Source organism: Vicia villosa, linkage group LG2, assembly GCF_029867415.1.
Source record: "Vicia villosa cultivar HV-30 ecotype Madison, WI linkage group LG2, Vvil1.0, whole genome shotgun sequence".
Taxonomy (NCBI): domain Eukaryota; kingdom Viridiplantae; phylum Streptophyta; class Magnoliopsida; order Fabales; family Fabaceae; genus Vicia; species Vicia villosa.
In genome coordinates this window covers 161,658,432-161,673,325 of record NC_081181.1, presented here as the reverse complement: position 1 = coordinate 161,673,325, position 14,894 = coordinate 161,658,432, and the positions used below count along the sequence as shown (strand labels likewise).

The 14,894-nt window shown below is 36.1% G+C and overlaps 1 protein-coding gene across 3 annotated transcripts; it reads left to right on the top strand.

Annotated features, from left to right (window-relative positions):
* The first annotated feature begins 9,054 nt into the window (after positions 1-9,054).
* On the top strand, positions 9,055-12,401 carry LOC131652776 (uncharacterized). Of its 3 annotated transcripts, none has more exons than XM_058922732.1 (7): positions 9,055-9,254; positions 11,026-11,147; positions 11,228-11,307; positions 11,392-11,483; positions 11,593-11,741; positions 11,944-12,025; positions 12,113-12,401. In XM_058922732.1, the coding sequence occupies exons 3-7, from the start codon at positions 11,271-11,273 to the stop codon at positions 12,224-12,226; spliced, it is 474 nt and encodes a 157-aa protein (XP_058778715.1). In that variant the 5' UTR covers positions 9,055-9,254; positions 11,026-11,147; positions 11,228-11,270; the 3' UTR covers positions 12,227-12,401. The 3 variants fall into 3 exon arrangements, with proteins under 3 accessions (XP_058778715.1, XP_058778714.1, XP_058778713.1); XM_058922731.1 differs by having other exon boundaries at positions 11,018-11,147; XM_058922730.1 differs by lacking the exon at positions 11,026-11,147 and having other exon boundaries at positions 9,056-9,254.
* Positions 12,402-14,894: the final 2,493 nt, after the last annotated feature.

Sequence of the window (14,894 nt, the reverse complement as noted above, 5' to 3'; positions counted from 1 at the left end):
TGCATGTAAATGAAATGCGAATGCGATATGACTATATGAAAAAAAACTAGGTCAAAAATTGGGGTACGACAGTGTCCTAAACCGAAGAAGAATCAAGCTGGAGGAAAAGTTTTTGCCTTGACTGGGACAGAGACTACTCCAGAGGATAGATTAATTAAAGGTACGTGTTTCATTCATGGCACACCTTTGGTTGCAATTATTGATACTGGAGCAACTCATTCTTTTATTTCCTTGGATTGCGCTAAAAGGTTGAATTTAGAAATATCTGAAATAAATGGAAGCATGGTTATTGACACTCCTGCGTCGGGTTCAATAACTACTTCATCTGCTTGTTTGAATTGTTCTGTTGATGTTTTTGGTAGAGAGTTTGGAATGGACTTAGTGTGTCTTCCATTGAAACAACTCGATGTCATCCTGGGAATGAACTGGTTGGAATTCAACCGTGTTCATATAAACTGTTTTATGAAGACGGTAATCTTTCCCGAAGCTGTTAATACTGATGATCTGAACATGACGGCTAGACAAGTGAAAGAAGCCATTAAGGACGGTGCGGCAGTGTTCATGTTGTTCGAAATGATGGACCTGAAAGAGAAGGTGGTGCGTAGTGAATTACCAGTAGTGTGTGAATTTCCGGAAGTTTTTCCTGAAGATGTGAATGACTTACCACCGGAAAGAGAAGTAGAGTTTACTATTGAATTGATTCCGGGAACTAGTCTAGTGTCGATGGCACCATATCGTATGTCACCATCAGAGTTGGCCGAGTTGAAGAAGCAATTAGAGGAGTTGCTTGAGAAGAAATTCATTTGTCCGAGTGTTTCTCCGTGGGGTGCACCGTTATTGTTAGTAAGGAAGAAAGAGGGTTCCATGAGACTATGTGTAGACTACCGACAATTAAACAAAGTTACTATCAAGAATCGGTATCCGTTGCCGAGGATTGATGACTTGATGGATCAGTTGGTTGGAGCTTGCGTGTTTAGTAAAATTGATCTGAGGTCTGGATATCACCAGATTCGAGTGAAAGAAGATGACATTCAGAAGACGGCGTTTAGAACAAGGTATGGGCATTATGAATATTCGGTGATGCCATTTGGAGTTACGAATGCACCTGGTGTTTTTATGGAGTATATGAATAGAATCTTCCATCCTTATCTTGATAAATTTGTGGTAGTATTTATAGATGATATTTTGATATACTCCAAGAACGAAGAAGAGCATGCAGAACATCTCAGAACTGTGTTAGAATTATTGAAGGAGAAGAAACTTTTCGCAAAATTGTCAAAGTGCGAATTTTGGTTGAATGAGGTTAGTTTCCTTGGACATGTGATTTCTAAGAATGGTATTGCTGTTGATCCTACGAAGATAGAAGCGGTATCTCAGTGGGAAGCTCCGAAATCAGTGTCGGAAATTCGTAGTTTTCTTGGTCTTGCAGGTTACTACAGAAAGTTTATAGAAGGATTTTCAAAGTTAGCATTGCCGTTAACTAAATTGACCAGGAAGGGTCAGACTTTTATTTGGGATGCAAAATGCGAAGAGGGATTCCAAGAGTTGAAGAAGAGGCTGACGAGTGCTCCTATCTTAATTTTGCCGAATCCAGCAGAATCCTTTGTTGTTTATTGCGATGCTTCGCTGATGGGTTTAGGTGGTGTACTGATGCAGAATCAACAAGTGGTCGCATATGCTTCGAGACAACTTAAAGTGCATGAAAGGAACTATCCGACTCATGATTTAGAGCTGGCAGCTGTGGTTTTTGTCTTGAAATTGTGGCGACATTATTTGTACGGTTCGAGGTTCGAGGTGTTCAGTGACCACAAGAGCCTGAAGTATCTCTTTGACCAGAAAGAGCTGAATATGAGACAGAGGAGGTGGTTAAAATTCTTGAAGGACTATGATTTTGGTTTGAATTACCATCCTGGTAAGGCAAACGTAGTTGCTGACGCATTGAGCAGGAAAACTTTGCATATGTCCATGCTAATGGTTAGAGAATTGGATTTGATTGAACAATTCCGAGATTTGAGTTTGGTATGCGAAGGTACTACTACTAGTATTAAATTGGGTATGCTGAAGCTGACCAGTGGTATTCTAGAAGAGATCAGAGAGGGTCAAAAAGCTGATGTTGAGTTGATCGATAAGTTGACTTCGATTAATCAAGGTAAAGGAGGTGAATTCAGAGTTGACGAGAATGGTATATTGAGGTTTGGAGATAGGGTTTGTGTTCCTGATCTTGCTGAACTCCCGAAGAGTATTCTAGAAGAAGGACACCGTAGTGGATTGAGTATTCATCCTGGTGCTACCAAGATGTATCATGATTTGAAAAAGCTGTTTTGGTGGCCTGGAATGAAGAAGGAAATTGCTGAATTTGTATTCTCTTGTTTGACGTGTCAGAAGTCAAAGGTTGAACATCAGAAGCCATATGGATTCATGCAACCGATGTTTATTCCCGAGTGGAAGTGGGATAGCATATCAATGGATTTTGTTTCTGGGTTACCGAGGACCGTTAAGAATTGTGAAGCTATCTGGGTTGTTGTGGACAGGTTGACGAAGTCTGCACATTTCATACCAGTGAGGATGGATTATCCGATGGAAAAGTTGGCTCAATTGTATATTGAGAAGATAGTTAGCCTACATGGTATTCCTTCGAGTATCGTGTCAGACAGAGATCCGAGATTCACGTCGAAGTTCTGGGAAGGTTTGCAGAAGGCTTTGGGTTCTAAGCTGAGATTGAGTTCTGCTTATCATCCGCAGACAGATGGACAGACTGAGAGGACGATTCAGTCGTTAGAAGATTTGTTACGTGCTTGTGTACTAGAAAAAGGAGGTGCTTGGGATAGTTATCTGCCTTTGATTGAGTTTACCTACAACAACAGTTTTCATTCGAGTATCGGTATGGCTCCGTTTGAAGCTTTGTATGGTCGGAGGTGTAGGACGCCTTTATGTTGGTATGAGTCCGGTGAGAGTGTTGTGATTGGACCGGAAATTGTACAACAAACTACGGAAAAGATTAAGATGATTCAAGAGAAGATGAAAGCGTCCCAGAGTCGTTTAAAGAGTTACCATGACAAGAGGAGGAAAACACTTGAGTTTCAAGAGGGAGACCATGTGTTTATGAGATTTACTCCTATGACAGGAATTGGTAGGGCGTTGAAGTCGAAGAAGTTGACTCCGCGTTTTATTGGACCTTTCCAAGTTTCCGAAAAAGTGGGAGAAGTAGCTTATCGTATTGCTTTGCCGCCAATGCTTGCAAATTTGCATGACGTATTTCATGTATCGCAATTGAGGAAGTACGTTGCAAATCCATCTCATGTGATTCAAGTAGATGATGTGCAGGTGAAAGATAACTTGACCGTTGAAACCTTACCTGTGAGGATTGAAGATCGGAAGCTGAAACAGTTGCGTGGCAAGGAAATAGCCTTGGTTAGAGTAGCTTGGGGAGGACCGGCTGAGGGGAATGTCACCTGGGAGTTGGAAAGCCAGATGAAAGATTGCTATCCGGAACTCTTTGCTTGAGGTATGTTTTCGAGGACGAAAACTCTTTTAGTGGGGGAGAGTTGTAACATCCCAAAATTTCTAATTTAATTAGTTTAATTTAATTTTAAATTAATTAATTTGGATTAGCATTTTATTGGAATTATGTGGAAAGAAATATAAAATGTTAAGTTGTTGGGCCTTATGGTGGGATTAGTAATATGGGGGTGTAAGTGTAAGGGAGCCCATCTCTAATTTTATGTTTTCATGAAATAAGGAAAAACAAGAGGAAAAAAGAGTTAGAACGTGAAAAACAAGAAGTTGTGAGAAGAGGAGCTGAAGAACGTGAAAGAGAACCAAGAGGGAGAAGACCCACTCAAGGATTTGACTAAGGTAAGGGGGGACTTCTCTGATTATCATCTATTATCGGGTTAGAGGTTAATAATATTGAATAGATGTAGGATTCGGGTCAATTGAGTCATATGATAGGTTTAGGGATTGAATCAAATTGTATGATAATTGATCTTGTGGATGAAATCTATGATATTGTGTGATCATGGCTTTGTTTGATGTGAAATTGATGTATTGTGATGTGTATTTTCGTGGTATGTGTGCATTTCATTTCCTATTATTCGAATTGGTGTAATTGGAATGAGTTGGGAATGGTTGGAATGCTGTTTTCTGCAGAATTTGGGGTTGCAGGTACGCAGTAACCGGGTACTGGGAGCAGGGTAACCGATTACTGCAGTGTAAAAAGGGAAATATTGTTGGCTGGGAGTCGGTAATCGGTTACTGGAAGCAGGGTAACCGATTACCCATACAAAAACCAGGGGGATGTGTTTCGTGAGTCAGGGTAACCGGTTACTGGCCTTTGGGTAACCGATTACCACTGAAGGTTTTTGAAAAATGCAGAATTTTGTAAAATGCATAACTTTTGAACCGTTGGTCCGTTTCGCGTGCCGTTTTGAGCTAAACGAACCTTATTAAATAATCTATGTGATGATTAATGATGTGATTATGATTGAATGATGCATATATATGTAAACATGCTTGATGATGATGATGATTATGATGAAATGGGTATTTTGACGATGTTACTCATAGACTTGACGATGGTATAAGTATGTTCATATATGTTTGCATTCATTCATGTTCATTGGTGATACTGTATCCATAAGGGTGTGTTGGATCAGTGAAGGGCATGATTCCCATTGTGCGGAATCTGTGCCGGCAGGGCCGTATCTTGATGATGTTGGATCGGTCATGGGTTATTCGCATTGATGATGTTGGTACCACATGCATAGTGTCAGTTGCATTCATATGCATGACTTTTATAACATGATTGGATGCATTCCAGTATTATAAATATTGACGATGTTGGTTGATTGCTTGTGATGATGAAACTTGTCTGAATGTCTGTTTGTGAAACAATTGGGTGAACAATACAGCTATGATGTGTTATTGCCTTATAGCCTTATAACATTTGTTAATTATGATGAAGACTCACCCTTACATGTTGTCATTTTCAGATTGAGGATAGCGGCTATTCGACTCGGTGAGGATTAGCTCATGAGTCAGTTGTTTGGTTAGCGTCAGGTGTCGTGCTCTGATAGTTGTAACACTGGGGACGCGAACGTTTAGAGTTTAAGTTTTGATAACTCTAGTTTTGTTTTTATGTTGAAGGATTGGTTTGAAAATGTTAAACTTAATCTGTTGAACTATTTCCGCTGTGTTAACATGAATTGTTTTGATTAATAAGAATTGCCTCAGTGAATGCATGACATGACTGAATGATGTTTTAATTTATTTTGAAATTGTGGCACCCTTATTTCATGTACTCTGAATAAATTTATTTAATTTGCCGCGGGGTTTAGAAGGGTGTTACAACTGGCATGTTCTTCGCCTTAGAAGTAGATGCATCGACTCTAAAGGCCAATAACAACTCTCAGTTGGTGGCGAAGCAAGTCCCTGATGAGTATCAGACAAATGAACCGCAACTCATCAAATATTTGAAGAAGGTACATAAATTATTTGAGCGTTTCAGAGCGTTAGAGATAATGTATGTACCTAGAGAATAAAACTTTAGGGCAGACTTGTTGTCCTAGCTGGTTAGTTAGAAGAAAAAAGGGTTCAACCGTACTATAATAAAATAAACACTCGCCATTCCTATCATAAAGGTAGGGGAGGTAAACATTATCGATATCTCCCTGACTTGAATTAGGATGTCACCTATAATACTTTATCTACAATCAAGAGAATTACCTCAAGACTAGTCAGAAGAAAAGCAAATTCGTAAGCAAGCAACAAAGTTTATTCTTATGTCGGGGAAGCTCTACAAAATGGGAAGAGACACTATTATGTTAATGTGCTTGGGGGAACACGAAATGACATTGGCCTTTGGTGAAGTTCATCAAGGGTCTGTGATATCCATATTAGTGGGCAAGACTTGGCCCACAAGCTGTTAAGAGCAGGTTACTACTCGCCTTTAATAATGAGAGACAATGTGGATTTCATTAAGAAATGTGATAAACTCCAAATACATGCAAGTCTACACCATGCGTTAGCCAAGCTCTTTTACTCTGTAACAACACCTCGGCCATTTTATCATTTGGAGGTTCATATTCTGCGACCCTTTCCTATAGCTCATGGCAAAATAAAGTTCTTGATTGAGGGAGTAGATTACTTCACAAAGTGGATAGTGGCAGAGGTTGTGTCAAATATTAGGGTAGAAAAATTTCGTTGCAGTTATTAAAAAAATATTACGTCCAAGTTCATTTTACAAGGAATTATCGTCTCTGACAATGGAACTCACTTCACCAGTACTACCGGGATCGATTTCTACAAGGACATAGGAGTACAAACACTCACAAGCGAACAAACAAGTAGAATTTACTAATAAAGGGATATTGAAAGGAATCAAGAAAAAGCTGGATGATGCCAATGGATTTAAGGACGAGCAGTTGCACGAAGTCATATCATACTACCCCTTACTCCACCATCGGAGAAAATTCCTTTACGCAATTATATGGAGCAGACACCATGGTACAAGTTGAAATCAACATGCCATCATGTCGACACTTCTAGTTCAAGAAGGAAGAGAGTGAAGTGGGGTCAAAATGTGTCGCTAACCTAATTGATGAAACAAGAGATGTCACCCACATCCGAGAGTTCGTCGCTAAAAAAAGAGTAGCCATAAGGTATAACTGCAAGGTAGCTCAAAGAGAGATGTAGGAAGGCAATTTGGTGCTACAATAAGTCGTAGTTCCCGCCCAACAGATAAGGATACAACCTCACTAGGAGGGACTGTATTGTATATATCACAAGTTTCATAATGGAGCCTACAAGCTCAAACATCTTGATGGACGACTCATTCATAGAATATGGAACTCAGTCAATCGGAGATATTATTATAGTTGATTGGTAGGAGGGTGAATTTCCTATTTACGAAAACTCTAGTAAAATAATATGACATTTTCAACAAGTTATTATGGTTTTACTGTTATTATGTTTTTACTATTAAATTTGCATATACTTTTTCAAAGTCGTCTCGGTCAAATTCAGATTGATGCATACAAACTTAGAAATACTCACAAGTCTTTGGTAAGTTTGCGAGTTCAATGTGATTTTGAAGAGAAAAAGTCCAAAATATGTCGGACTTCACTATTTCATTAAAAAAATATAAGAATAAGTTTGAAACTATCCATCATTGCTTCTTTTTTGTCGTCTCTAGTTCTCATTGCACTTTTTTCATTTTATCTTCGCACTTGCATGTCTTTTGCAGTATCAAGTTTGTTCATCTAGTTTGTTTTTAGTTTTGTTTTATTTGTTGTGTTTCATGTCCTGATTTTAATATCTTGCTTATTTTTCATTGATTTGTGTTGTTTTTTCATTTTATTACTCTATTTATTTGTATCAATATTTTATTTTGTTGTGATGTTCAATGTGTTATGCATGATTTTTTTGTATTACTCACACATCATTATATTATTGTTTGTTAGAGTTGTGCTCAGGGGCGGTTCCAAGGCCCAACGAGCCCGGGCACGCGCTCGGGTTCAACTCTTTTTTTTTGTACTCTCCCCAATTTAATAGTTGATTTCTAGACAAAATCACGGGTAAAATTAGGGGCAAAATCAGTAAAAATAGGGTGCGAAAATTAAAACAGATGAATAATCTTACACCATTTGCCCATGCAGCCTAAAATTTCTAGCTCCGCCACTAGTTGTGCTATATTGTTGTTTTTCTTTATTTCTATTCTCCAAAAATTAGATGTTTTTTTAAAGTTGTTGTTGTCTTTTTGTTACTTTATATTTTGAACTTTGAAGCAATGTGTATTTATTTTCTTTTTTTTATTATAGCTTATTTCCTTTGCTCCCTTACTTGATATATTATGCAGTTTTTTTACAAATTTATTATGAGGTTTGAAATAGAGATTTTTATGTTAATCGGGATGTTCTTCAACTTCTGACATATGCGTTGGCGAGAAGTTCTTCAGCTTCTGACCATGAATAGGGACCTTCATGGACCCGCAATTTTGTAACAATTAAAGCATAAACCATAAGCTACTGTCAATTAACCACTAATAAGTAAAATGAATTAAAATTAAAATATTCTTACCTTTCTCTGCTATAATTTGATTGCAAAGTGATCATCATACCCGATCAACAATGTAGGGTCGAAGGGCCCTCCAGGGAACCCTCATATGCGGAACCCTTATAATCGTCACTTGTATTAGCCTAATCAGACACCTCTATATTAATTTGATCAGACACCTCTGTATCAACCCAATTAGGAACCTCTATATCAGCCTCTAGAGCAATCATTTCAATCGCAACAACTTATGCCTCCTCAACGTTGCCTATGGAGAGACTAACTATATCTCCTCTTATCTAATTTTAAAAAGATTTGTTGTATCATATTTTTCAAATAGTTGTTGAGTGCGCATAATCACCAAATTTTTAAAAATGCAAAAATAAACATTATGAAATTCCATCAATTTTTTTGAAAAATGCTGGTATAACCTATGGACTTCTACCTGCAATTTTAAAAACACAGTAAACCTTAAAAAATCAATATCTATCTTTCTAAAATGTGATATAAATGCAAGTATATATACCAAAATTTAATGAACATGCTAAAAAAATCTATCAATCACAAAAAAAGAAAAGAGACATGCTTATTTGTGATTAACCAGTAAACTACTCCTCACAAATCGTTAATGTTATAATATGTTTCAAAAAATCCAAAATAATGAGTTTAACTTTTTACAATTTCACTTATTTTTATTTAAATGATATTTTGATCAAATATTCTAAAGTGTGAGGGTGCCAAATTGAATTTGGGAGATGTTAGGTTGAATTCTCAAGAAAGAATTTTCATACGTTTGGGCCTAATATTGGGATCAACTTTACTTAGGCATGTATCATTGAATTACTTGTTCCGGCATCATTGAAAACCTCTTCATGCGATTTGAGGGGTGTATGTAACAGATAAAAACTAAATTGAATATTTTCATTAAATCCTATTCAATCTTTTTTATATTTATAAATTTGGATTTGGAAAAACTAAATATAAATAAATAGAAAAAAAATTAAAACTACATTAATTATCAGAGTATCACTGTATCACCGTTGGAATTGGGTTTGGGATGCATTTCACTTTCACTAGCAGATAACAAAGCACAGTCTTGCCGGAGTCGCACTGAACCCAACTTACAGCCGTAAAAGCAAAATCTGGTCGGGAACTCAGCCGGAGTTGGTCGCCGTCCTCCCTTAACAGGGAGAAAACCCGTACAGGTATTTCATTTTTTTAGAACTTTCTTGTATGGTTTGTTTTGGATCTTGCCTAAGCCCTAACAGTTTTGTCCGCCTCGGTGCATTGAGGAGATTGCGCGGTTATAAACTACCTTTGAGGCATGATTAGATTGAATTATTTGAGTCTATGTCACACTTGTGAAATTATTTCATAGAACTTATGAAAAGGTATGACATGTCCACAAGTTTTATGTTTTCCGCATATTCATAAACTTTGTGGAATCTCTATGACATGGAAGACCTATGACATATAAGATCTGCGATGTTGTACGAGATAGAATGAGATAGAATGATGGAGATAGAATGTTGGGGGTTAAGTATCAACCCCAAAATAAAGTGTAGTAGAGATAAAGATGCTACATTGGATTGGATGTGTGGTAAGATTTGACAATATTGGATTAGAAATGACATTATTAGAGATACTATATCTACAGTAAAAAAGATGGTGGAAAATAGACTTAGGTGATTTGGATATCTAGAGAAAATACCGGTAGATTTTGTGGTAAGGAGAGTAGATCAAATGAAGAGGAGTCAAGAAAGACCTAGAAAAACTATATGAAAAGTTATTACGGAAGATCTCAGGATTAAAAATTTGGGTAGAAGTATTGTCCTAGATAGAACATTATCGGGGAAGTTGATTCATGTAACCGTTCCCACTTAGTGGGATAAGGCTTGGTTGTTGTAGTAGTTGTTGTTGTTATTTTGTTATTGTTATTGTTGTTCTTGTTATCTATAAGTTGTCTAGAATAACTATTAAAATTTGAGTTGAGTCTAACTCAACCTTACAAATTCATTTTGTAAATAGTGGGTGACCTGATAGCGGAAATTAGATAGCAAGTGACCCAATAGATCTTGAACAAGGGCTCCGTTACCATATTCAAAATTCAAATTTGAGTTGGGGCTAATTCATACTTACAAAATCAACTTGTAAAGTGATGATCGCCCCTACTTAGAAACATATGCTTGAGCCACATTTGTCCGATGTGGGTTATGGGCCCCCTTCGCTATAGCTGTATGGTGGGCTTTCGTGGGATTCTTAGCAATAACTTATAGCTTGTATGAACTCATTTATATTTTATTTATCATTTGTTATAGAAATATCTTATACTTAAACACTTATATGATAAGTGTTTAATTAAGTTGTTTATCCAAACCAAGGTTATCTTAGGTTTTTGGAGACTGTTTATCCAAACCAAGGTTATCTTAGGTTTTTGGAGACTGTTTGTAGGTTAATCACGATATAATTGTGGCAAACTAATTATGAACTCTATTTAGCCAATGTTTAACAGTGGCAAATCTATTATTAGACCCTCAGTTTAATTTTGAAAAAATTTCGGCATGTGCTTAGCTCACCTTGCATACCCTCAAAGTCGGTCCTGATCCAAACTGAGTCTTAGTATTTTGATTTTCATGCAATGTGAAACTTTTTTGATTAATGGTAAATTGAAAGGTGTCATTGTAGGATGTTGTAAAACATTTTTCATATCTTCTAAAAGTATATGTATAAGGTGTAATACACTTTGAATAGTGAGAATAAATGTCATGAGCTCTCAATTGATTCAATCGACTCAAGTTTGTTTTATTTTCATTCTTTTCTGATATTCTTATATTTTGTATCCTATGGCTTCTTCTCTGACAAAATGTAGTGCTAAATTGCGGTTGCAACCATAGTTGCAGCCACAATATATCGGTTTAAGAGGTCTCCACAACAACAGTATTTGCTTACATTTGACTGAAATATATAGTTTTGCAGCATTGCCACAACCACAACTTAAAACCATGCGTCAATGTTTCTGAGTATCATAAGCAAAAGCATAAAGAGAAAAGGTTTTTCATTTTGAAACAAATTGATGATGTGTGTATAAACCTTTGCAGGTTTGAATTGATTATGATCCACTAACAAATATTTGAATCACAAATGACGATTCTGATGATGTATGTATAAACTTTTGCAGGTTTGAATTGGTTATGATCCACTAGCAAATATTTGAATCTCAAATGACGATTCTTTCTCTGTTGCCAACAAACTATTCAGGTTGTTATTTCTAACTATATTGGTTTGTACACATGAGTGTTAATTTTGTATCTTGTTTAACTGCATTTTCTTCATATGTTGTAGGTTTCCTTCATCAAGATACTCCTTTTCTGCAGTCAAAGTTTCCGGCAAGAATTGGTTATTATCACAGAGATGATTCTGTTACTCCACAAATGGTAATTATTTCCTCATCTCTCTGTATTTTCCCCCCCTTGGGTATATGTATCTGTGAATGTGTTTGTAGTGGTTATTTATCATTTCAGATTACATGCTTTGTATTGACAGATTTGTAAAGCCAACATAAAACAAAAATATTCAAACAATATCAGCACCAAGATTGTGATGTCTGCTTCAAGTAATGACCAGCAGTATATAAGCTATGATGATTCGCCCGAGGAGCCCATTTTGCTAACATTGATCAAAGAATCCTTATGGTATTTATGAAACTTCAGTTTATCCACAAAGTGCAGTAGTTTAGTTAATCCCTTGTTCCGATTTATTGAACATGATACTAAAATATAAAATGATATGGTCTTGTAACTCTATCGACGATTGATGACATGAAAAACGGAAAATCAGGATATGAGTTCAGTTTTGACTAGAATTATATTTAAAAATAGCAAACTGTTTTTTCAGGGGTTTAAAATCCTTATTTGTGTTTTTAATTGAGCAACCTAGCCAGCTGAAATACATCGAGTGGCCAAGCTTTAGTAATACGGTATGTCTCATTAGATTATTATTATTTTCAGTTACAAATCATAATGTGTTGAATGATTACTTATATATCTTTATGAATCCTTGGCAGCTGAGGACCGCGACACTGACTCTTGTTATTGTGGCATTTCTTCTTGTTGCATTATCATCTGTTGATTCAGCTCTCAGCTACCTTTTGAATTTAGCTCTTCGAAAGAGCACATAGCAGTGCAGTATTGTTCATGTCACCACATTACTATGTAAGCAGTTTACTTATGATGCTTGTAATCTGTTTAGGTCCATCCTTGTTAGCATTTAATTATTGACTCCTATTGTGAACTTAAAATGATTAAACTATTCTAGTAATAAGTTGGAGTCATTAGCTCTTCTTAGATGTTCAACGAACCTTCTATGCCTTTAAAATTTTGTAATAAAATGGTGTTGCTAAACTATTTTTTTTGAATAAACTAAAGAGATATATTAATGCAATTTTCTCAAAGGATACGAGGTGTGCCAAAGATGCAAAATACAATGTAAAAAATTTGTTCTATTAAACTGAAAAATCATTCTAGTTCCACATTAGTGTGTGTGGAAAAGAAAAGAAACTCGAGTTATTGTTTATATGAGTAGTTAATTTAACTTTTGTTTCGAAAAACTCTAGTTTTTTATATATATACCTGGGTAGTAGTTTTCTTTTCTTTCTTTTTTTTTATGCAAAAGTTGTAATTAAGATTTGTAATATTTTATTTGCAAAAAAAAAAAAAACTATTGTAGAGGTTGAGTTAAGAAAATCTCAATTTTAAACCTTTTTTCACTTCAATTATTGCAATCCCCATGCTAATTCTACAAGAGTGAAACAAATGTCTAGAACTCTATCTCAGACATTAAACCCGTACACAACCTTTTCTTAAGGTGTATTTTAATAGTCTGTGTTTTAATGGCTCTGGATGTGTATCTAGATTTAGTGAAGGCTTTAGGAATTCAACCTCGAAATTTTGTAGGAACCGGCCTAAGTTCCACAATCACATAGGTGAGTCTATCAAGAGTACTCATGTAACCTAGGTACCCCCTCGTACAGAGTATATATATCTCATTAAGAGTTTTTATTATCTCATCCTCTCATTACTTCAAGATCCATGCTTCACTTGCATGATCATCTCATATTACTCACAACTTGTTATTATCCATTGAACCTATTTTTTGGGATCTCGAATCATCTAGGCCGGGTTATCATTATGAGCTACTCATTTCTTTATATGCATTAGTCCCATCTTTTTGGATGTATTATGCATTTCTCTCAAGCTAATCCTTTCGTCAAAGGATCTGCTAAGTTTTCATCAGTGCGTACATGATCCACTATTACAGCTTCTTTAGAGATACAATCTCTGATGGTGCTGGACTTTCTTCTTATTTGACGTCTTTTACCATTATAATAACTATCCTCAATTTTTGCAATAGTCGCGGTACTATCAAAGTGGATCAACACAGCTAGCATAGGTTTTTCCCATAATGAGATCTTAGCTAGCAAGCATCTTAACCAGCTTGCTTCTTCACTAGTTGTGGCTAGTGATATCATCTCAGACTCCATTATGAACAACCAAGATAGTTTGTTTCTTTGATTTCCAAGAGACAACTCCTCCATCTATGTTAAATATATAGCCACTAGTAGCTTTGGAATCATATGATAAGGTGTTTCAATCTGCATCATTGTACCCTACCAACACAATAGGAAATTTCTAATAATGTAGGCCGAGATCTACAGTCCTTTTAAGGTACCTCATGACTCGCTCAATAGCTTGCTAGTGCTCATTACCCGGTCTACTTGTAAACCTGCATAGCAATCCTATAACATATACAATATTGGGTCTAGTACAATGGCATACCTAAGACTGCCAATGATGCTCGCATATTCTGTTTGTCTTACACTTTCACCAGTATTCTTAAACAGTTTCACACTTGGATCATATGGTGTGCACGCAGGTTTACAATCAAAGTATTTATATTTCTTTAAGATCTTCTCCACGTAGTGTGATTGATCCAAAGAAATTCCTTGTTCTGATCTCGTGATCTTGATACGAAGGATCATGCATGCTTCTCCGAGATCTTTCATATCAAAGTTGTTGCACAACAATGATTTCACATCATTAATGGTCTGAATGTTTGATCCAAATATGAGTAAATCGTCTACATAGAGACATAGGATAATGTAGATGCGATTCTCAGATTTGTAATAAACACATTTGTCACTTTCATTCACTTTATACCCATTCAATGTCATTAAGTTATCCATCTTTTCATGCCATTATTTAAGAGCTGGTTTTAATCCATACAAAGACTTGTCTAACTTACAAACCTTGTTTTCTTGTCCATGTATCACAAACCCTTCCGGTGGTGCCATATAGATTTCTTCTTCCTAGTCACCATTTTAAAAAAGTTGTTTTAACATCCATTTGGTGTACTATTAAGTCATAAATAGCAGTTATTGAAATAAGTATCCTAATGGATATAATTCTAGTGACCAGAGAGAAGGTGTCAAAGAAATCTATATTTTCTCTTTGTCTAAAACCCTTTGCTACAAGACGAGCCTTGTATTTATCAATAGTTCCATCTGGTTTTAGTTTCTTTTTCAAGATCTATTTACTACCGATTGGTTTGCAACCAGGAGACAAGTCTACTAAGTGCCAGATCTTGTTAGATTCTTGAGATTATGTCTCATCATTAATAGCTTATTGTTATAAATATGCATCCAAAGATGACAAGGCTTTTTGAATATTTATTGGATCTTCTTCTACATTATAAGCCGCATAATCGGGCCCATGGTCTTTAGAAACTCCCACTCTTTTACTTTATCGAAGTTTTGTTTCTACATTGTCGTTGCTTTCTGGGCTTCTTAT

What these genes read in the sequence shown, in the direction of transcription:
- LOC131652776 (XM_058922732.1), top strand. Translation starts at nt 11,271, where the DNA reads ATGACGATTCTTTCTCTGTTGCCAACAAACTATTCAG. An exon ending in GTTGCCAACAAACTATTCAG is followed by an intron (nt 11,308 to 11,391) that starts GTTGTTATTTCT and finishes CATATGTTGTAG; the next exon opens with GTTTCCTTCATCAAGATACT. An exon ending in TTGATCAAAGAATCCTTATG is followed by an intron (nt 11,742 to 11,943) that starts GTATTTATGAAA and finishes CTGTTTTTTCAG; the next exon opens with GGGTTTAAAATCCTTATTTG.